General features: G+C 42.1%; 2 protein-coding genes across 2 annotated transcripts in view; one reads left to right on the top strand and one right to left on the bottom strand.

Moving 5' to 3' along the window:
• The window catches only part of fam184b (family with sequence similarity 184 member B), a 23828-nt gene continuing 1333 nt past the window's right edge, over positions 1-22495 (top strand). The window contains exons 1-17 of the mRNA XM_088420042.1: positions 1-572; positions 6452-6640; positions 7505-8146; positions 9194-9329; positions 11724-11872; positions 12348-12893; positions 12997-13104; positions 13275-13573; positions 14566-14710; positions 15038-15151; positions 16339-16471; positions 16713-16843; positions 16932-17047; positions 17911-18270; positions 18357-18471; positions 19553-19660; positions 19949-20310. Coding sequence (XP_088276168.1) covers positions 423-572; positions 6452-6640; positions 7505-8146; positions 9194-9329; positions 11724-11872; positions 12348-12893; positions 12997-13104; positions 13275-13573; positions 14566-14710; positions 15038-15151; positions 16339-16471; positions 16713-16843; positions 16932-17047; positions 17911-18270; positions 18357-18471; positions 19553-19660; positions 19949-20310 — 3803 coding nt within the window. The 5' untranslated portion in view covers positions 1-422. The remainder of the gene's footprint in view (positions 573-6451; positions 6641-7504; positions 8147-9193; positions 9330-11723; positions 11873-12347; positions 12894-12996; positions 13105-13274; positions 13574-14565; positions 14711-15037; positions 15152-16338; positions 16472-16712; positions 16844-16931; positions 17048-17910; positions 18271-18356; positions 18472-19552; positions 19661-19948; positions 20311-22495) is intronic.
• Positions 22090-22495, bottom strand: part of haspin (histone H3 associated protein kinase) — a 13298-nt gene continuing 12892 nt past the window's right edge. Inside the window, exon 17 of the mRNA XM_088420044.1 lies at positions 22090-22158. The gene's annotated coding sequence lies outside the window, so the exon portion shown is untranslated. The remainder of the gene's footprint in view (positions 22159-22495) is intronic.

Genomic DNA, 22495 nt, shown 5'->3' on the forward strand with positions numbered 1-22495 from the left:
GCCCCTCTCCGCCCCTCCGCTCGGAGTCGGAGACAGGTGGTTGGCGTCCCGTGCCTCCATCCTCCGGCGCCCGAGAGTAACCAATATCTGCTGGCACCCAGGCAAGGCTCGCTCGCAGCGAGCGCGTCCCCGATGGACTTCAAGCGTGTGACCTCCGCGATCGCCGGGCGGAGGACAGCCGGAGACGGGTGCCGCAACCGGAACGCTCCACGCGGAGAGCCCCGCCGATCCACTCCCAAATGTTTTCCACACAATTCCACCGGCTGCCGTTCACAAGAGGGGGCCTACCGACGGAGGAATGACATGCACGAGTGAAAAGTTGACACGATTTAGGCGGGGTTCTGCGCTTGACTGGCGGCGGGATCATTTGTGATATCCTCCGGGCTTGGAAGTTGTTCCCTGGTGGGGTGGCGGCTGTCAAAATGGCTTCGGGCCCCGGGAAGGCTATACAGACCCCCGGGCCGGGCTCGACCGTCAACGGGAATGCGGCAGAGTTCCAGAACGTCGAGCAGGAGCAGTGCGACTTCCAGATGCACAACAAGATGTGTAAGAAGATCGCTCAGCTCACCAAGGTAGGTGGGACGTGATCGGACGAACCTGGAGGCAGCGCCGCCTCTCTAGACCGTCTATGAGGAGGAGCTGTCACCATCATGCCGATGTGTGCGTTTTTTCATCTGGAATGCAAACGTGCAAAGAAACCACATGCAGCGTGAATGTCTGCAGATAACAAATTTCCAGGAATTCGAGATTATTGAAATATTTTGCATTTTAAATAGAGCGATATTGAATTGCAATCAAACTGAATGCATGTCGTCTCCAAGTTACCTTTTGTTTGATGCACTCAGACAAACATAAAGCTACACTCTGTGAACACTTCATTAGGTACTCCTGGAATGTCATGCTTCAAAGGCATATATATATATATATATATATATATATATATATATATATATATATATATATATATATATATATATATATATATATATACAGTATATGTTCTCTGCCCATGTATAGTGTAAAATATATTGGGATTTGTTTCTCATTTTGTGCACCATGTAGTAAATTATTTATTTTGCTCTTTGATAGTGAAGTTGTACACCACTGGAAAATCCTAAAATGTTGCATCGTCCCATCTGCTCCACAGTTCTGAAGTTTTGGATATGACTTTTGACTCTGACTATCGTTTATGGATTGCTCATGTTCGTCTCCATGTTGGCATTGGTTCTCTTCTACACACCTTTCCAAAACATACGCGTAAGCTTCTATGAAAACTTTAAATCACAGGTGGTAAACTGCAAAAGCAAATCCATTGTCAACTTCCATGTTCTTTCCAAAAATCTTGACCAAAATTTCAAATTGTCATGTGTAATAAATAATAATTTGGACATTTGGCAATAGTTGTTAGTCATTTTACAGTAACAGAAGAAACTTTTACACTTGACTTTGCATTTCAAAACTAGGAAGTTGTGTGCATTATATGTAATAATACAATGAAACAATTTAACATTTATTTAGTTTCACTGTCGTAGCAGCTCTCCTGCAACAAAAAATACATTTGGCACGCCTGCTCCAAATTGTTCATAGTGTCATAATTCATATGTGAGTGTGGTTGTTCATCTCTATGCATCGACTACTATCCCAGGCCCACTTTGTTAAATGGCTCAATAGAAGTGTGCCAAAAAATGTATTCACAAAAGAATCAAGAGTCTCATTTACCATGATTCTGAATCGACATAAAATATCCCAAAATGTATTATGAAAAAAGTAAATAAAAAAAAAATAGTCCACTTTTTCCCAGCTTCAGTATAACTGCGCAGGATGCGCATTGCCAAGGAAGACACAAAAACCTCACGATACACCCCAAAGGCATTCTGCGAAAGCCAACTTCAAAATACACACCAAATGATATATAGATGTCAGTGCAAAGGCCGTAATACGTTTTTGTTTGGAAGACGCCCTTCGCAGTGGTGGTTGGCACCAGCTAGCTTTACTCTACTAAATTCTCTACCAACACTGCCATTTAAAAATAATAAATAAATCATACTCATTCATTGATTAAGGACACAAAGACGCTGCTAGGCAACAGTGTTGGGAGTAATGCATTACAAAAGTAATGTAATTACTGCAATGCATTACTTTTTGTTGTAACACGGTAGTGTAATGCATTACACACAAAAACGGTAATATTTTACTCAGTAAAAATGAGTGTAATGTAATTACAATGCATTTTTAACCTGAAAATGGTGTTTTTTTTCCCCAAATTCGCCAAAAATTAGATTTAGTATTTTGTCTTTAAAGGTTTACAATACAATACAGATGAAATTCATACTATCCGTACTATAAAAGTAATGCAATAGTAGTGTGTTACATTTCAAATACAGTAATATTATAATGGAAAGAAATTACTTTGAAACAACAGTAAAAAGTAATAAATAATGCATTACAGTATGAAGTAAGTTTCCCCACACTGCTAGGCAATGACATTACATTGTATACATTCATTATCTTAACTACTTGTTTTCACAACGGTCACAGACATTGTATACAATGTATTGTATATTGTACATACTTTGTATAATACATTGTACAAAACGACACAAGCTCTTGGAGCTAGTCACTAATTCCATGGTACATTTAAGTGCTTGCTCCTTTGATTCTCGTGGTTGGTTTGTCAAAAATTCAAAATAAAGAATGGAGAAACAGATGGGTTCACAACACTTAGTGTTTTTGTAGAAAAAACTTCTTTGTTACAATTCAAACTGAAGAAATGTAGATATAAGAATTGAATGTCCTTATTTCTCATTCTGTCCTTCACAGGAGATTGGAGTAGATCATGATGATTTTCAGCATAGATTGAATCAGAGATCATTGTTAATTCAGTTATTTGAATGGAATTGTAGATGCAAAAATCACAATTGAATCTAATCGTGATACAATCGAAGATTCCCACCTTTACTGCTCCTCAAATGAAAGTTAGAAAGCTCCAGCCCACCCCAATCTTAATGAGGATAAGCACTAGATAAATTATATAGATTATGCTCTGCTGTCAGTTTACTGTACATATGTGTTATCTTGCTGTAGCGAGTGCAACTCAAAAGTGTTGAGTGTGTTAATCATCAGTCTTGTTAAGATGACTTTCACACATAAGCAGCAACACAAGTTACATTCAGCACACGTGTGCATATAAATGAAGCCGATGTGCTTCTCGCAGCAGTATTCGGCGTTTCATATCTTTCTGGGCTTTTTGAGTGCTGCACAGGGACGCGCACGTGTGAGCTCTTCACAATAGTGCTTAGAGAAGCAGGGCATGACCCACTGTTAGTTGAGCGGTGACGATTACTGATGACGATGCAGCCGCCGTCCTCCCTCGTGGCTTCACCTCCGCGCTGGTTGGGGGGGGGGGGGGGGGGGGGGGGGCAGGGAGCATGTGCTCTGTAGCAACACAACTGTATGTGGCTCCCGTTTGCCAGTTGAAATAATGTCTGAGCATATGTGCGGGATTTGCACAAAGATGACACATAGGATGGGTCAGCTATTGTGCCTGTACTCATTAAGGATGTTTGACATTTGTCAAGGCTACGTCCTTTTGTTTTTGCGTTCAGTGGACAAAAGTGTAAGGGCGCGTCGCGGAAGGAATTCAAATGTCACTGGTGTTGGATACGGCATGCCCAACTCACAGCTTTTAACTTCATCCCGCTTGTGTTTGATGGGTCTTCTTTTTTTGGGACCTTTTCACTGAATGGTCTTGTTAAGATCTGGAATCAAGAAGGAACTAACTTGGTAATCCAACGCCTTGACATCTGACCTCCAGTATTCGTTCATGGGGTTGTAAGTGGATTGCGACAGAAAAGAGGTCAGCACTAGTAACCTTATATATTTAATAACTCATGCACTTGTACTTAAAGCACCTCCTCACGTCCTCTCCACCAATCACAGATTCACACTTCCCCCTCCCCCCTCCTTCATCCTCTGCCTGCTTTGGTGTGCCCTGGTTGAATGGGTGCTGCTAAAGATAAACCAAGAGTGTGTTTACGTGGCGCAACAAGCCAATAGGAAGAAAGTGCGAATTGAGTGCGTCGGGGCAGCTGTTGTGAATGTTCACAGGAATCTTTTCTTGTGCGCGCACATACACAATGACTTAAAGTCATGATTTTACGCAATTAACAAACATCAAAACACAAGTACGTTTGCCGCAATATTTTGATTGGCAGGTCTAATTTTGTCAATGTGATGTCCTGTTCTTATCCAGCTTACACTGTCAGTGTGGCCTGCTTTGTAATTCAGCTGCACACTCACATGAGGTGTGTGTGTATGCGTGTGTGTGCGTGTGTGTGTGTGTGTGTGTGGGAGGCAAGCTGATGCAAGCAAGAGAGTGCATCTTTCTGTCTAACCTCTCTTTTTTTGGCAACAGCTTTTACTCAGCTGCACTGCTTTACACTATGCACAGAATATTAATTAAATGCTTTGCAAACGATAAAGTTGATGACAATAAACACAGTCGCTCCCACCCTGTGAGGCTATACAAACACATAATGCGGGCTTTCATTGGCTAAAGAGGCATCCCATCAAAGCGTTAATCTTCCTAGTTTTTGTGAAACCATATTAACCACCATAGAGGTTTATTGTTTGTGCTTCTTTCCATTACTTGGTGCCTAGTCTCCTCAACATGGTACTCCATTCACAACGGTAGCGAGATGCAATCTTTCAAGGTTGCACCTCGAACAAAAAGGCATTCTCAGTTACTGTTGTATTGACTGCTTTTCATTTGATGATTTTATATTTTTGACCTTGAAGTGTTTTTCTTTCAATAATTACTGTAATTATGAGCTTTTGCAAGGTTTACTGGCAGTGGCAGATGGGACCTGGACCTCCAGTGTGGATTTATTTGACTTAATTTACCTCCAAATACTACCACTTGCAGATAAAGCGACACAGTTAACGAACTAAAATATAACAGCCCACAATATCCCATGGGGGGTGTCATCTGACTTCCTGTGACTTCCTGCTGTGCCATAGTAACCATAGTTTTTATTCTTTCTACTTTTTAGCCAGTGTTACCTTACTACAAGACCTCACTGTTTCAACAATTTTTTACAGCCTGAAAACATTTTTGACAAATGAAAAAACAACCAACAAAAACATTTATAATAAACAAACACAAACAAAAACAAATGAAAGAATACTGTATGCATAATAAATGGAAAATCTGAAAAATAAATAAATATATTAACTATGGAGACTTCCTAACAATGCCAAGGACTGAGTTGAGACTCAAACCCAGTGAGGCAAAAGTGAAAACACTTCATCCACTCACAACTGTGAGGCGATTGTGCTAATGAGTCATTTAAATTTCTGCCTGGTGAACCAAGCCTTCCTAAATAAAGTTTGGAGGTTGTTGCAACATTATTGCGCGAGGAGCATATGGAATTTAATGTTCTGGTGTGTAGTGCTGTTAAACTGTCCTCATTCCTGCCCTTTTTTTTCAACTCATTGCTCTGACTCTCACTCATTGCTCCCCCCTCCAAAAAAAAAATGCCAGGCCAAGGAGGCCATCCAAGCACAGCATGAACCCTCTCTTCCCTCAGAGCCTGCCCTCAATACAGTCCCTTTCATGCCTCTCAGTCTAACTCGCAGCGCGTGAGCCAAAGTTCCTGCACCGTGACATGATTGGATATAAGTGTTGGGCTGTCAGGAACGTGAGATGGGAGCTTTGCCACATGTCACATCTGTCATTGATATCACAGGCCAAAAGCAATGCACTGTGCATTAAAGGTGGATGCACACATGCGCATATTGACACATATGGCGGAATGTCCTGCGACACTGTATGCCAGCTGTGTGCTGCAGACAGTGTGGCGTCTGCGTATAACATGAGCCCGTGTGTCCCTCTGCATACACGGGTGCAAGCTCACCTCTGAGAGTGTGTAAGTGAGACGTCAGGGTCATCAGAAGATGACACTGTGGACGCAGTGGGAAAGTGAATAAGAAACAGGCCATATTTCATCAGTTTGTCACAGTCTAAATGGAGAAGAAAGATGGACACACCTCCCCCAAACGCCCCCACACACACGTGCGCGCACACACACATGACTAGGTCGATTTAGTGCCTGACCGCTTGGAGAAGTTGTACACAATTGTTTTGATCTTGCTCATGCGAGCAGAATGTATGATTTGAACTCCTATGACAAATGCATAAAACTTCCAAGGCAATTTTGGGGCACTTTCATTGTACACCAATGTAGTCAGGTGTTTGAATATTTTCAACTTATACAAGAAGTTTAAATAGTCTGGGAACATAATTAGGAAATTTCAGCGTAAGAAGCGATCCTCCTCAGTATAGCATATTACGATTGCAATGAACTGTATTATGCGTTAGCTGCTATATCATTAGATCTCCAGAAAGCGAATCATCGCCGACCTTAATCTGTGTGTTATTGATGCCCTCCAGGTGATTTATTCCCTCAACATGAAGAATGAGGAACAGGAGGCGGCCCTGCAGGCCTTGAACCACGCCCACGACAAGGAGCTGCACCGCATCCTGATGGAGACATGTCAAGAGGGGGAGGGCTCGGTGTTGAGGACGCGACTCCTCCAGCTGCAGGAGTCTCTGGATGAGCAGCAGAGGGTCGGAGCCAAGGTACGCCTCTGGCGTATGTGTGTGCTTGTGTCCTTGAGCCCGGATTGGTGCAATGACCCCGTCAATCTCATCCTATAATAATGAACCAACTTCTTTCCAAGGCCATGCTGTTTTGCTGTAAAATTAATGCGCTCACATTAGAGCTGCAAATCAAACTCACATTGAATGTGCCCCACTGTAATCAAAGCACTGCAAACAGCATGGTACTTAGCCCATTCGTCATGTACAATTTGCATAATGTGCCTCAATAAAACATACACATTAATCATATATAACAGCATTATGCTAGCATGAGCTTAAGGTTTCAGTGAAAGTCATTGTGGGCGCTGGCTGTTTATTGTTTTTTTTCACATGCTAATCATGACTGAGTGGGGGATTTTTTTTTTTTTTAATTTCATTTAATAAATTTTAGAATTTCTCATGAGAATTACTGTATGTGAAACTCTTTTGTTAAAGGTATCATTGAGAAAGCATTGTGTGAAAGCATTCAGATTTCACATTCAGCCCTCACCCAATTGAATAACTAATTGTTTTAGATATGGTTGGTGTTGATCAAACACTTTGTCATATTTTGGGGACTTTGGAGATACAGGGATTCCGACCAGCGTCAGCGACATAAATTTGAAAGGAATGATCACTCTCGGAGTGGACTTAACTCTAACCCTGTTTCAATACTAATGTGTTGCTTCAACAAAAACCTGCTCAAAGACTGCACATAATTCCTAATCAACAGTCAATTAAACAAAATTGACAAAAAAATCTCAAGGATCAATTGATATTAAATGAGCCTTCGTAGCTCTTCCATTTTATTTCATTTTTCATTTGAGTGTACCATGTGTAACATCTCGTCACCTGTGCCTCCAGGTACAAGCCGACTTTGAGTTCTTCCGCATGCAGTCGGAGGAGAGGGAGCGTGAAAATGAAGCCGAACTGAGAAGAGATTTTGAGGAGAGGCTCCAGGCGGCAGAGGAGGATCTCCGAGAGGCCAGGTCCCAGATCAGCGCCGCTCGGGAGGAAAACCTGCGTGTGAGCAAACAACTGGAAGAGGCTGAGGAAATGATCCAAGATCTGAGCACCAAACGTGAGCTGAGGCACAGGGTCGGTGAGGACGAGAAGACGGACACAGAAGATAACGGCGAAGCTGAGGGAAAAAGGAGAGAGGAGGAGTCGCAGAGAGTGAGAGGGCTTCTGGAGGAGGTGAACATGATGAAGGAGGAAAGGGATCTAAGAGAGGAGGAGAGAAGGCAAGCAGCGGATGAGGAAAGGGAGCAATGGCAGCAAAAGATAAAGTTGCTTGAGGAGGAGAAAGAAGAAATGAGAAAGAAGATAGAGGCCGAATGGCGGCAGGAGCAACGCAGGTGGGAGGAGAAAGAGGAGGAGGAGAAGAAAGGAATGCATAGCGCTTTAAGAGAACGAGTGAAGCGGGCCGAGGCCGAGGTGGAGAGCCACTTGGAGAGGCAGGCGGAGAGCAAAAGGAACACAGTCAAACTGCAGGAACGCATTCAGGTAGAACCCCATCACTTCTTGTTCAAATTAGTCTGTAGACATAACATTAGGCTAAATCCAATAAATATACAATACTTTACAAAAAACCTTTGAAATGATAATAATGCTCAATTTTGATTGTCTGAAAGAACATGTTTGTTTTGATCCTGCCAAAAAATACGGAAAGATGATTGTTTTCAATGCATCCTTCTCATCATACGATTCTGTAGTGAATAATCAATTCTAAAACTTGTTGATAGAGACAGCTCTACTTTTCTCTTAATAATAACTAACCTCTGTCAGTGCTCCCATTGCCAGTACACTATTAACACTGCTGGCCACATCTAAGGTGGCGACCAAAATAGAGAAATCGACTGCGTTTGTATGACTGATGGGCCTTGATCAAGGGAAGCTTTGATAAACGTGGATTTTGTACAAATTGTGCTGAAGTTTTCATCCCACTTGAACAACCGTTTAACGTGAGCTCAAATGCATATTCACCTTAAGGCATGTTCAGTAAAAAGGAGCGCTTGAGAAGTACCGCAAAATAAACACTATACCTTTCTTGTGAGCGATAGAGAGAAGACTTTAGACAGGCCTATTTATTATACCAAAAGTATTTTTCCATATTCTAGCGATATTTCGTATTCAGCAGTAACCGAAAACGCCATGTTTATGCTGCAGCCTGCCGTCTCTGTTGTTGCCAGCTAATGACTGCGGCTCGAGGTCCATGGTAGACGGAGACAGGAGATCTTGCTTGTCTAACCACAGGCTGTGCTTGCTGAGTGCTGGTTCCACTGTCAGCTCCGTCCTAATGAGTAGTTTGCACAAGATAGAATCATTGCAGTATCACCTCCCAAATCGAGCATTCAGAACCCCTGCTGAGGCGAAGCACACAGCTGACATAATCCCCTATAGCAGACCATTAAAGTCCTGCAGCTGGTATGCAAAGCTGGAAATGTTTACTTGCTTGCTTTTTGTTTTGTTTCACCCTCTCCGCGTTTGTCAGACCCCCTTCTTTTCTCTGCTCCAATATGACCCCACACTGGGCACGCTTCTCATTCCTAGAACCTGGAGGAAGAGCTGGAACTGGATCGGAAACGCGTATCCGAGGCAGAGTGCACGGCAAAGCGAGCAGAGGAAGAGCTGGCTGTGGCCAAAGAGAGACTTTTGTTGCAAGAAGATGAACTGCAGACCCGAGCAGGTAGTTAATGACACATCCATCACATGCTACTGTACTTTCTATATTCCATTTGTTGGCCTTGTCCTTAGGAAGCTTAAAAAATTTGACGTATTGACTCTGACATAAGCGCGAGGCTTATTCCAACACTGCGGCGCTAAAGGCGTGATGATGTTTGCGGAGAAAAGAGAAGCTCCATTTGTCAAGCTTAAGCTTTAGGCTGTTCGCTGACGTCCAAGCATTAATGTCTCTAAGACATGCGGAGATGTGTCCCTCAAATTGATTGTCAGAAAGGAAGAGAACGAGATTCGAACTGAATGTCGTTAGCAGATAAGTGACGTTAGGAAAAGCCGTTGCAATATTTAAATATTGTTAACTATTCAAGAAGCACTTACAGCATGGGTGTCAAACTCTAAACCCGGGGACCTGATCCAGTTCACTACATCTTTTTATAAGCTTGATAACCAGTCAACAACACATTATTGGGACAATTGGGGACTTACAGTAGTACTGTCATGTAACAAACAGACAGAAAAGAAAACATGAATTTACTAAAACCAGTTTTAGGTAGTGAAAAGCCACACACTAAAAACAATCGGGTTCAAAATGGCCTAATTACAGGTCGAAAAACAACCAAACCAGTATTTGGGTTAATTGGGCCCACCGTTCTGAGTTATTTTGCCAAAAACAACCCCAAAAATTGGTCAGTTTGTAAAAGACAATCTAAAAAAAATGGTTATATTATACAGAATAACCCTGGAAATTTTGCCAAATGAGCACTGTGAACAGATTCAAAACAATTAAGAGATTAATTATTTAAGATTTGTAACAACTTGGTCTAGGTATTCTCTTTTTAATGTCACCTCAAAATTTCTTTAATTAATTTAACCGACTTTAACAGATGGAGTTAAAAAACCATTCATCTTCTGCTGTGTTTGACAAAAGTCCCAAACCCTTGGTTTCAACCTAATAGTGCTGTTTTCTTTTGTCAATCGCCAAATAATTAGAAATTAATTAAAAAAAAAAAAAAAAAAAACATTGTCCAGCCAGTCGGTTGCCCTGGAGTTTAGTTTCCCAAAAATCTTTGCAAAGGCTCTCTTTAGCTTCTTTATTATCGTTAGTTGTGGCTGTAGTCGCAGCTGGGTGCTTTGTATTTATGTGGTAGGCTAAAGTTAAGCTGCCTCTGTGGTACCCAAGCTCATTTTTTGAAAGAATGCATTTAACAACCTTTATCAAAGGTGCCATCATGGTTTTTTTAAGTTCAAGTTACCAATCTTAGGATCAACAGCTCTCATTTGCTCTTCCTTTCTCTTGTTTTCCTTCTGCCCCTGATCTTGCCCTCCCACCCACAACAAGTTCTAATCAGGTTATGTCCAACACAATGACAGCAAATCAGTGTTGACTTCAGGGTGTGATTGACCTTTATTTTCCAACCTCCCAACAACTCAAGCGCAATAAACATAAAATGGATCTATTCAGCATACAGAAAGCATACTTATAAATTAAAAGTTCGATTACGTATGCGATTAAAAAGATAACACTTTAACTATGACTGCAATTGATTGATTGCATTTAATCTGTAAATCTGTCACCTATAACCCAAACATTTTATGTCTTTTTTTGATCCATAATGTTTTTTTCCAAGTGTTTTAAGAGTACATTTCTATTACTGTAAGCATAAGCAATTTTGCACCTTTAAAAATAATCAAAATGGTGATTTATCAGTTCCTAAACTTAAGTTTTAAAAGCCATATTTGCTGTCATTTAAAAAAGTTGTGCTCCAGTCACATCAGTAATCTGAAATAAACAGTAAATTGAAAAAAAAAGGATGTTCTAAATTAGTTTACATGAATGTACATATATAAGAGCGTGCTTGTTTATCTGGGACCATATGCAAATTATGCAAAGTGTTTTTAAGTTATTATTTTCAGCTTTGTATGCTGATGTCTGTATGTTGATGTCTGTATGTAACAGACATCCACAAGAAAATCTCTAAGATACAAAATGCTCCTATTTTCCAAACATGCCCTTATTGAGATTCTCTATGTGGGCCAAGGACGGACCTCTGAGGAACGCCTGGGCAGACTCAAATTGGGAAAAAGGGGTACAGTAAAAATTCATTGTTAGTCCTCAGAATACATTATACACTCATCTATCCAGAATGACTAACTAACAGGAAAAAAGTTTTCGAGGGGCCACAAGGGGCATCAATTATCATGGCACCGCCTCAGTCACAAATTATTGTACTTTTACATTATTTGTACTTTCAGAAGAAAAATGCACGTCTTTATTGAGAATGAATTTTTAAAGATCAAACACAATTGAAAAACACTGTTCTATGTATCATAAATACTGTAGCAATGTTTTGGAATGGCGTTTGCAGCAGATACTGATGTGTGCATTTTGGGTGGGCTTTAGAAGAGCTGCTGAATGTGGGCTGCAAGGTGTGTGTGTGCGCTGACGTGGAGGACCTGAAGAGCCAGCTGAGCCGTCTGCAGAGCAGGAATAGAGAGTTGGAGCTTCAGACAAGCGGCAGGAATAACGATCATGCGCGTCAGATCCGCCAGGTATCGTAGCACACATATGATATGTCTGTCCATCCAAAGTATACATCTCACCTTCATATAATTGGACAATGTGCTGACATAGTTAAATGATATGATGTTTTTTTCAGTCTTTTTTTTATTTTATTTTATTTTATTTTTTTATGAAGGGGTTGTAGCACCATTACGCATTTTTCACAATTCAAATGTATTGGGTATTATGCTCCTCATTCAGTTTACATCTGTGCAATGAGTTAATAGCTTGAATTTGACCTTTCTTGCGAATTTGACGGTGTTTCCAAATTTCTGACCTTTTTTTTTTTTAAATGAAAACATAATTGGAAAAATATCTAAAAAGTTACAGAAAATAATCTATGATAAATGTACCAAAGCACAATTTGCAAGTGTTGACCTAACCCTTTAATCAAAAATGAGCAGCATTATCTTTGCAAAGGTGGAACCAAGGGACCGAACTAAGTGTCCGTTTTTTGTATTTAAGCACGCGGAGGCCTTGTCCAGTCTGCGTTCAGAGATGGTGAGAGCTCAGACGGAAGAGCTGCGTCGCATCCAAAAGCATGCAGATGAAGAGCGGGACAAACTGCAGAGGGAGATGGAGAAGGAGCGAGAGAACCTGCAGAGGGAACGAGAGCAAGAAAAGAGCCATTTGGAAAAGGAGAGAAACCGACTTCGGCGAGAGCGAGACGAGGAAAAGGAGGCGCTGCGAAAGGAGGCCGAGGGAATCCGAGAACACTCCAGGAGGGAAAAGGAGGAGGAGGTGGAGCGTCTCCGCAAGGAGCTGGACGTGGAGAGGGTCCGCGCCCGCGCTCAGTTGGACAAACGCTTCGAGCAGGTGGAGGTACAGAGAGCGGGTCTGCAGCAGAAGCTGGAGGAGGAGAAAAAGAGGCTGGTGGAGAAGGCGGAGGAGGACAGGAGGCGGCTGAAAGAGCAGGTGCGCAAGGCCATCGAGGAGGTGATGCGAAGGCATGCGGCTGAGCTACACGACATCCAAGAAGCTCTCAACTCAGAGAAGAAGACCAACCAAGAGGTGAGGCTCATGCACAACACGGCTTTTTGTCACATGACAAAATGGGAACGGGTTACAACTATTTTCATGTCACAAATCTATTTTGATGCGGCATTGTTTAAAGGTATGTGCACACCTAGAAGATGAGAGAAGAAGAAACGGGGAGCTACATGACATGTTGGAGAGGGAGAGACAAGAACTTGAGATTAAACTTAAAGATGCAGACAATGAGGTAAAAAAAAATGTGTCTCTTATTAAACTACTTCTGTGACTACTTATGTGATTTACTTACAGTATGTGCAGATTTTCAACAACTGCTCAACAGTCTCGAAAGTTGCACGGCGCTACTCGAAAAGTGACAGTAAAATGGCGGACTCATCAAGCAGCTATTTGTGTGTTCAGATCTTTCGTTTGAAGACGGCCATGCATCATCAAGAAGAAAAGGACAAAGTAGCGCCGGAGACGTCGCCTCCGTGCGGGGCGCAGTGCTCCCGCCTGCAGGAGGACCTGCAGCAGACCCAAAGCCGCCTGACTCGGATGCAGGACGAGGCGGAGAAGCAGCGGGAAAGATATCAGAGAGACATCGCTTCCCTCAAGGCGGACAAACACCGACTTGAGGAGAAGATTTTGGAACAGAGTCGGCAGAACACGGAGAGGAACCTTTTGGAACAGAGCCAACGCAACACCGAGGAACGCATCAGGTAGCGGAACCAATCCACACCGGCTTTGGCTCACGCGATCATGAGCACAGTTTAAATAAAATACAAAATGTATAAAGAAACCATCAATGCAAGAATTGTGTTTTCAATTAAAATTTTAATCATCAGTCTCTCCTGATGATGATCATAGCTTTTATTTCATTACGACTTTAATTATTGCAAAAAGCCCGATAAAGCAATGGGAGGCAATCACACTTTCTTTTTACAATTTGTGTCATGACTATGAAAGAGTAAAATGGACACATAAACGGATGGGTACAATGCCAGGAAACGTTTCCTTTTCTTTGACAAAAGTGTTTGTGTGTTCCTATCTTTTATTCCTTTTTGTCAATTTTTGTCATCTGACCTTGTTCTTCAACAGCTTCAAAAAATGAATGAAATGGAGGCTATTAGTTTTCTCAATCTATGTAATCAGAGATTTAATAAAATACAATGTTGATCACTAAAATTCCCTCATTTTCAACTTTGCTAAAAATTCACACTGAACAAAAATTCAATTTTCACCAATACAATACTCACAGAAAAAAACATACTTTGAACAAAAAAATCCGATCCGAATACTAACCTCATTCAAATCACATGCCCAAAATTCTGATTTACCAAAATATTCAATACTAAAATTCCACAGAAAAAGTCCATCGCAATGACGTTGTCAACAAAACAGATTCACGACACTGCCAATAAAAATGTTAGATGCTCAGCTCACTTTTCAGCTCACATTTACCTTGAAAATTATTTTTCAGATGCCAACATTCTAAAGCTTCATATGTGCAGTGCTTTGTTACAGATGTGATTACTCTTCAAGTGCTCTATGAATAAAGTCTAGCCGGATGAAGTGGCCGGTGAGCGTAATTCCTCTGCAGGAAAAACAATGCAATCCTCCCAGACTAGCAAACGTTACTCTTGGCTGTCAGTTTGAAAGTATTACCTGTATTCTTTGCACTGACTTACCCGTGTCTCCACACTCCATCCAGGGCTGAGTGCGAGGATCGCCTAAGGGCAGAGTTCCGGATCGAGATGAACGCCGCCGTGGCCGAGAGCGAACAGAGGTGGCAGAACCAAGAGCAGGAGTTTCACACTCAGATCGCTGAGCTGCAGAGTCAGCTGGATGAGCTGCAAGTGAGTCCCCAAACACCGCTGCGGCCCCTATGCTTTTTACCATTGGCCTCATTCAGGGGGTGGATATTGAGCGCGCAGCAGCCAAATGTCCTCTAACGTTGACTCTAATTGGGCTTTGAGTCTGCTCTCTTCATTGCTCCTTGCACACAAACCGCCACCAGTGTTCACGAGCCACATAATGCAGATTGCATAAATGGAATAGCCTCCATGTGTTGTCACTGAAAATGAAAATGAGTGACCAACTACATATTTGCTATTTTTAAGTTCCTGCAAATGTCAAGCTCTCATGTTTCATTGTTTGGATCCTCATTTTTCTTGCCAACACAGAAAGAGAAGAAGGGGCCTGAAGAAGATTCCCACGGCAAACTGGAGCTTGACAAGCTGCGGAAGGAGGTCCAGGAGACCAAGGAGATTAACAAGAAACTGAGGGAGCTGCTGCAGGTAGTTTCACACAGTATCATAAACCATCGTAATCTCTACACTAGGGTTTGGACTGTAATGAAAATGTTTGCTCAAAACTGAAAACCGAAACACCGAAATAAATAAAGAAATAAAAAAACGTTCTCATATAGCCTTTGTGGCGCCAATCAACCTCAGAAATGAACTTAACAGCACAAGCAGGTCTATACATTCATAAAAATAAAATAAAACAATATTCAATGGCTCTGAACATTATTCTAATTTTAATGTGCCCCAGTTTTTTTTTTTTTAGGTAACTCCCATAACAAATACAGAATATATACCAGGCAGGTTTATTCTTTATTTTGATTAAATGACATACCGACCCCTAGACTGGAGGACAGAAGCCTAGTTGTTTGAATAGGTATGGTAAGCAAAAGTGATTAGATGGACCATTGATTGGAATTAAGTGAAATATCAGTGATTTCACCCCAATCATTCGTCTAAATATATGTCAACATTTATAGACTGATAGGAAGCCTCCCTTGTTTAGACATCTACAGCTTTCAACGTTTAATGGATTGACAGACTTTTTTTTATGTTTGACTTTGAAATGCATCACTAAATTTGAATGTACCACGTGCAGTGCCAACTTAACTAGCAGCTAGCGCTAACGGTGGAGACTTGAGCATTATCGTACCTAAGTGGTTTTTAAGAGTCCATAATCAGCTATAGGACTTTTTTTTTTAAATGTTATGTTTGTTTGTAGCTCTGTAATGTGACAGCAATAAAAATGGAGGACTTAACCACTCTGCTAACACAGTTACAAACTTCAAAATAAGAGCTGCCTACGTCTATTGCATTGCTGTATTACTTGCTGTGTTTATTTTGACAATGGCCTTCACAGCACGGTCTTTTTTTGGGGGGGTGGCTCTCCCGTAGTCCCGGGAAAGACATGGAAAACTCAGCAGTGCTCTTTTCTTGCCCGCTGAAATGCGTATATGTGAAATTTAGACAAAGCGTCTGGATGCATTTTTGCCTTTTGAGATGGATTGCTTCAGTTTTGACTCTCAGCTGAAAACCAAAATGGCATTTTTGCTGTTTTCGACCGAAGATTTTGAGTGGCTGAAAATTCGGTGCATCCCTCATCTCTATAAAGCTATCAACCTTTTTTTTTTTTTTTAAGTCAAGACAGCGAAAAGCTCACCTCGGTCATTTGTGTTTTGGAGGAGCCACAAAGCCAGTGCTTAGCTGAGGAGAGACACAGTCACGCCGCACAGCTGCAAGCATTGGAGAGGCAAGCCAAAGAAGATGTTCTGTCCGAGAGGAACCGTCTACAGACCATGCACCACCTGGAGTTAGGTAATATGCACATTGGCACATGGATTGTGCATTTACACACGAGCTAGCAACGCCTTCGGATGAATGGACAAACAAGCACGTGCACACACATAGACAGGCAGTGATTTGAAATTACATATTCAACTGTGAAGTTCTTATTGCCATGGATACATTTCACCATGGCAACAAGCAGAAGGCTACCTGTGACAATGGGCTGAGTAGATCTTTTTTCTTGGGCATGTGTGCGTGCGCGTGATGTCAGATAAGCAGCGTGCGGAGTTGACCCAGCAACACACAGAGTGGAGCAGACAGATGACCCAGAGACACATGCAGCAGATTGAAGACCTTCAGGCTCAACTGCAAGCTCACACACAGATGATGGCGCTGCAGCAGGTAACACACTTTCATTTAAATCTCTTGCCCCGTTTTTATTGACCTAAATACTGTACTCTAAGTGTGCAAGTGTGTTTTGTGCTTTTAGGACTTGAAGCAGCAAAACCAGAACCAGGTGTTTGAGCGGCAGCTTGATGAGAGTCGCTGCGCCATGTTAGAGCTGCAGAGGGAGAATGCCACACTCAAGAAGCAATTACAGGAGAAGTAAGTAAAAAGAAATATTTATTTAGTTAGAGGCAACGCGGTAGAAATGTTTGTACGTCCTAAAAACCTGCATGTTAGATTCATTACCTCAATGTTGTCTATATGTGAGCGCAGCTCTCTTTCTGTATTTGCCTTGACAGGGACTAGGATATTTTCATGCACTTTGTTTACGATCCGAAACCTTTGGCTTCTTGGAAATAAAATTCGAGACCTGTCCCAAAATGGACATCTCTGTCGAAATTTTACAATTTCGTCAAAAACTCAAAACTCAGAAGCAAAATAATCCTGGGTTTGTGTATTGCAGGTGTGTGCAACTCCGGCCCTCGAGGGCCAGTGTTCCGCATGTTTTACAGTTTTCTTTCCCTAACACACCTGATTTAAACAATTAGCTCATCAACAAGTTCCCCTATATATATATGCTATATTCTGGAGAGACGTGATATGACGGTTTTCTGCATGCCAGACAGACGAGGTAACTATACATGCACTTGCCACGGACGTGGAACTACCGCAGTACACATATTTACTTAAATCTTAAATTATTAAACCTGATACATCCTCGGAAGCCGTGGTCATAGTGGCGCCCAGAAGTCAAATTAAAGGCTCATCTGTACATAATCAAACATCATAAAAATGAGAGTTTACACTTGAAATACCATTTTATTATAAAAGAAATCTAGATAAGAGATTTCCAACAGACCAGTGAACGTCTTTGCGCCTCTGTCCTGGGTCAGTTACTGTATAACGTTCCAGTCCCAATTAACCGTGAAAAACGAGGCATCACTGAATATATATATGGCCTATCTAGTGTTAATTTTATTTGAATGCAGAAGAAATCTACAAAGCTATTTCTCTCCTCACAGGTCGATTCAGGTGAACCCCAAGATGGAAGCAAAAGACGTAGAGAGCATCGATTTGCAAAAAAGCCGTGATGCCCATCTGGAAGACGAAGCACTACGCTTGAAGGAGGAGGTGGAGAAACTGAGGGTGGAGATGGAGAAGCTGGAAGAGTCCCAGAAACTGTGGGAGGAGAGAAAGGAGGATGATGACAAGGAGGAGCAAGGGGAGCGGGAGAAAAAGAAGAAACCGGAGGAGGACGAGAGGAGTAAAAAAGAGCTGGAGGAAATCAGGAAGGAGCACAGGAGGGAGATTCAGAATCTGGTGTCCGAGTACAGCAGCGCTCAGATGCAGCTGCAGGCTCGCATTGTCGCTCTGGAGAACGAGTAAGTGACACACGTTATATGTCCAGGACAACGTGATGATAGTTACTGTATTAAGAAGATAGATTATGTGGCTATTGTTGCTCCAGGTTGCGTGAGCGGGAGGAGCGATGCCGGAGGAGAGAACCACGATGTGACGACATCCAATTGGATAAACTTCAGGAGAGGCTGACGGAACGTGACCAGCTCATTAAACGATTAGTGGTATAAGAACGCACACATACACACACAGATGCACTCCAGTGGCAACTACAGGTTTTATTCTGCTGGGTATGTTGTGTCTTTGTCCCACATGGCGTCAGAGCGTGAGATTCCGAACAGATCATCACATCAATAAACACATGCACTTTGTTGACCTAACAAGCATGCAATAGATACTGATATTTTGTGAGTTAATCAGTCTCATATGATTCTCATATATCGGGAGATTGCTTGGGTCACAAAAGCTCCCGAGAAGAGATGAGGGTCACTTTGTGGTGGTCTGAGGTATTATCGCTGACATGCACAGGTTTAGCAACAATACATTTTAGCTAGTGTTGTTCCAATCCTTTTTTAGCCCCGATGCAGATTCCGATACCTGGCTGTGTATTATCAGCCAATATAATATGCTAGGTCAGGCAATACCAAAAATGACTGTATAGCAGGAGTGCAACAAGAAGTGGTAAACAATGGCAACAGTTAGCGTATGTCAATTTGTTGTCATTTGTTTGCATCCTGAATTGGCAGTTGAGTTGCATGCACTCGTCAAGCTGTTACATCGTGACACTCCTCCAGGAAATACTTCAAAATAAAATCAAACCAATCGTGTCCATATTTTTTTGAATTAAGGTTTATTTTGAAGTATTTGAATGCCTTGTCGGTCTGTTTTCAGTCTTAATGTCGCAGAATTATATCAATTGGTTTCATTTGGTTTAAATATTTTTTTGTCTGACATGTTACAAATAATTGGGTATCCAGGGAACGAAAAAACAAATTTTCTTGAACCGAGGTACTCCAATTACTTTTATTAGATTCAGCCCTAGACCTATTTCGCGTGAGCCACAAAAAAATGGTATTACCATTGTTCACAGAGAATAGGAATATCGATTCAAATAGATCATTTAAACCCAGCCCCATTCTTTACTAATCATAATCAGTAGGCAAATTCGTATTTGCAAATATATACAGTATTGTCTTTTTGTTACTCTAGATGCCAAATTACAATTGAAAAATGTCTTCTGGTATGAGACAAGCAAGCAAATAAATTAAATTTCCAGCTTTCTTCATTCTCCTTCCCTTCCTCCAGGAAGAACGGCATCAGCTGCAGCTACACCCCCCTGTTGTTGGGGACAACAGCGGCCTCAGGCTCCGCGAGAACAAGCCTCGCCCCGGGAGCACCACGCCAACCATGAGGGTGGGTATACGTGCAAGTGTGTGCCCTGTGCATAATGAGTTCATCACAAGTACTCCTTCCTGTCAGAAGGGAATTTTCAACTCAAACCAGTGGTGCACAGGCAGTAACGTGTCCAATCTGGGCCTCAGTGTGTGGAAATTAATGTAGTACTGTTCAAAACTTAAATGTAAAAGCATTTTATGTGCTGATCCCCCTCTAGGAGCTCAGAGGGAGTGTGCTGTATAAAAAACGTGTGATATGATGTACTTCGTGAAATAGAATTGAGAGATAATTTGTTCATGTCCACAGAGGAAGCACGTGGAATCTTCCCCTCGTGGAAGCAGCATCTCCTGCTCCGGTGCTTACGATCGCCTCCCTCCCTACTCATCATCGTCCTTCTCCTCCACGCTGCCCCATCAGTCTACCTCCCACCCTCACACGTCTCCCCACTACTCCACCTCGTCTCTTCCACACAAACACACCTCCCTCTCCCTAAGCCAACATTCCCCGCCACCCCTTCCTCGCTCCCCCAGAACCAGAACTTCCTGCATCCCCCCCACGCCGGCGCCAACCGCGCCGCTGCCAGTCTGCCCCTCGCCGCAGACAGGCATTCGCTATGTGTCGCCCTCCTGTCAGGAGCCATATGCGTACCTGCAGTCACAGTCTATCAGGTAGGATTTTAAAACGGTTTAAAAATATTGTTGTGAAGTCATCCAACAGCATCAGTGACTTTTTTTTCCCGGCGCGTCAAACTCGTTTCCCAATATAACATTTGGAATTGTGCTATTAAACTGCATTATTTATAACCTACCTTTCTAGCAGTCGGCTTTGTTGCGGACCTTTATGCAGTGACAGTGACTCACTGTAGTTGGTTCACTTAGGAAGAAATAGCAGCCCTGTAATCTTCCGCGCTAAAAAAAGACACTAGAGGATGCAAAAATAGGTCAAACATTTACTTGAGTGAGTACGAAAAGCAATAATGTGCACCTTTGATCACTTAAACAGCTGAATAGGGTATTATAGAAAAAGTGATACACTGTAGGAGAGGGATAAATGCACGCTTGTTTGCAATGTATTGTTAATGAATGAAACACAGATATAACACCTAATACAAGGGTGACAAATCTCATTTTCAACACGGACATCTGACTGACCGGGTCAGGGATGAGGTATTGCCCCATTAGGGAGGAGTTTAAGTACATAACAGAATGGGACATGGACAGGCAGATTGGTGCAGCGTTCACTTGGCTGCCAGTAAACAGAGAGCTTGGCCGAAAGGTTCCTGCCTTCACCTATGGTCACGAGCTGTGGACCGTGAGAACGAGATCCCATATACAAGTGGCCGAACTGAGTTTCCTCCGCAGGGTGTCCGGGCTCTCCTTTTGAGACAGGGTGAGAAGTTAAGTCATCCGGATGGGGATCAGTGTCAAACCGCTGCTCCTCCGCGTTGGGAGGAGCCAGTTGAGGTGGTCCGGGCATCTGTTTAGGTTGAAGCCTTTCCGTGAGGTGTTCTGGGCATAACCCACCAGAAAGACGCCCCCGACACAGGTCACGCTGGGAAGACTATGTCTCTCGGCTGGCCTGCGGATTCCCCCGGAGGAGATGGACAAAGTGGCCTGCTCAAGCTGCTGCCCCTGCAACCCGACCTCCGATAAAGTGGTAGCTAATGGATGGATGGGTGGACATCTGACTGTAAAACGAATGTACATAGTACAATCCCGTTTTATTACACCCATTACTTACAATTTGAGATATGAGTGGATAAACATGATTTTTCAAGATTAAAGCTGCCATTGAGACAAATTGAGTTAATGTTGTAGGGTGGCTGGGACCGCATCAGACTTTACAAGCAGAAGTTTGATGTACAAATCTTATTACTGTGTGCAGTGTACGCTCGTTGCATTCCGTTAACATGACGCCACTAGCTAGGTGAGGAGGGACTCCCAGGTAGTGAAGGCGCAATGTCCTTTGGTGTAGAGCACAGTAGTGAAGAGCAGAGTAGATACTGTCAGTGGAACCAGTGGCTTAAAACCAGTTTACCTTATTGCTGACACAGATTGCAAGACACCTTAGACAAGCTAATGAATACTGTGGTTTTGATTTCACTTTGAAAGTACAGTGGGTCCCAGTGTTACGAGATTAATCCATTCCGTGGTTGGGCTCGAAAGGCGAATTCTCCGTATGGCGGGCAATCCAAATATATTAAATAGCTAATGTGTTTAGAACCCCCCGGTGAAAACATCAAAATTGGTCAAACATATTAAAAAATTGGTACCAAAATAGTATAGTAAGTGCTATGTATATAAAATATATATGTATACAATCAGAAAACTTCATGAATAAAAAATATAGAAAGGATTTATTTACCTTTGAGTGGCGCTTGTTATGCCCATATTCCCTAGTAAGGGTAGCCTAGGCTAGGCTAGCTTTGTATTTCTTGATCATCTCCAGCTTCGTTTCCGTATAAATCATCTTCTTACTTCTCTCTTTAACAAAACTAGCAATCTTGGGACCCATGGCTAACCCATCCAAGTTTGAATTTCATGTAAAAAAAAGCAAAATTTTACTGATCTTAATTTATTAAATTCTAGCTTGCATTTCCTGGCTCAGAGCCAGACTGAGATTGTCACTTTGCGTTGTCTCCATTGGTAACTTGAATGCTGTCACCATTTTGCCCGTAAAAAAAATCATCTCAAATGTTTTGCTCCTTTGTGCAAGCAACTTATTCATTCAGATCATATTCAAAAAGCAAATTCAAGCAAAAATCGTTTAATACGTACTAAATTTCAAACATTGCTTTTTTTCTTTATAGCTGTACAATGAATAAACTGGGCAAGATTGTGTACAGTATGCAGT

Source organism: Hippichthys cyanospilos, chromosome 7 (assembly GCF_059441005.1).
Source record: "Hippichthys cyanospilos isolate Australia breed blue-spotted pipefish chromosome 7, RoL_Hcya_1.0, whole genome shotgun sequence".
NCBI lineage: Eukaryota > Metazoa > Chordata > Actinopteri > Syngnathiformes > Syngnathidae > Hippichthys > Hippichthys cyanospilos.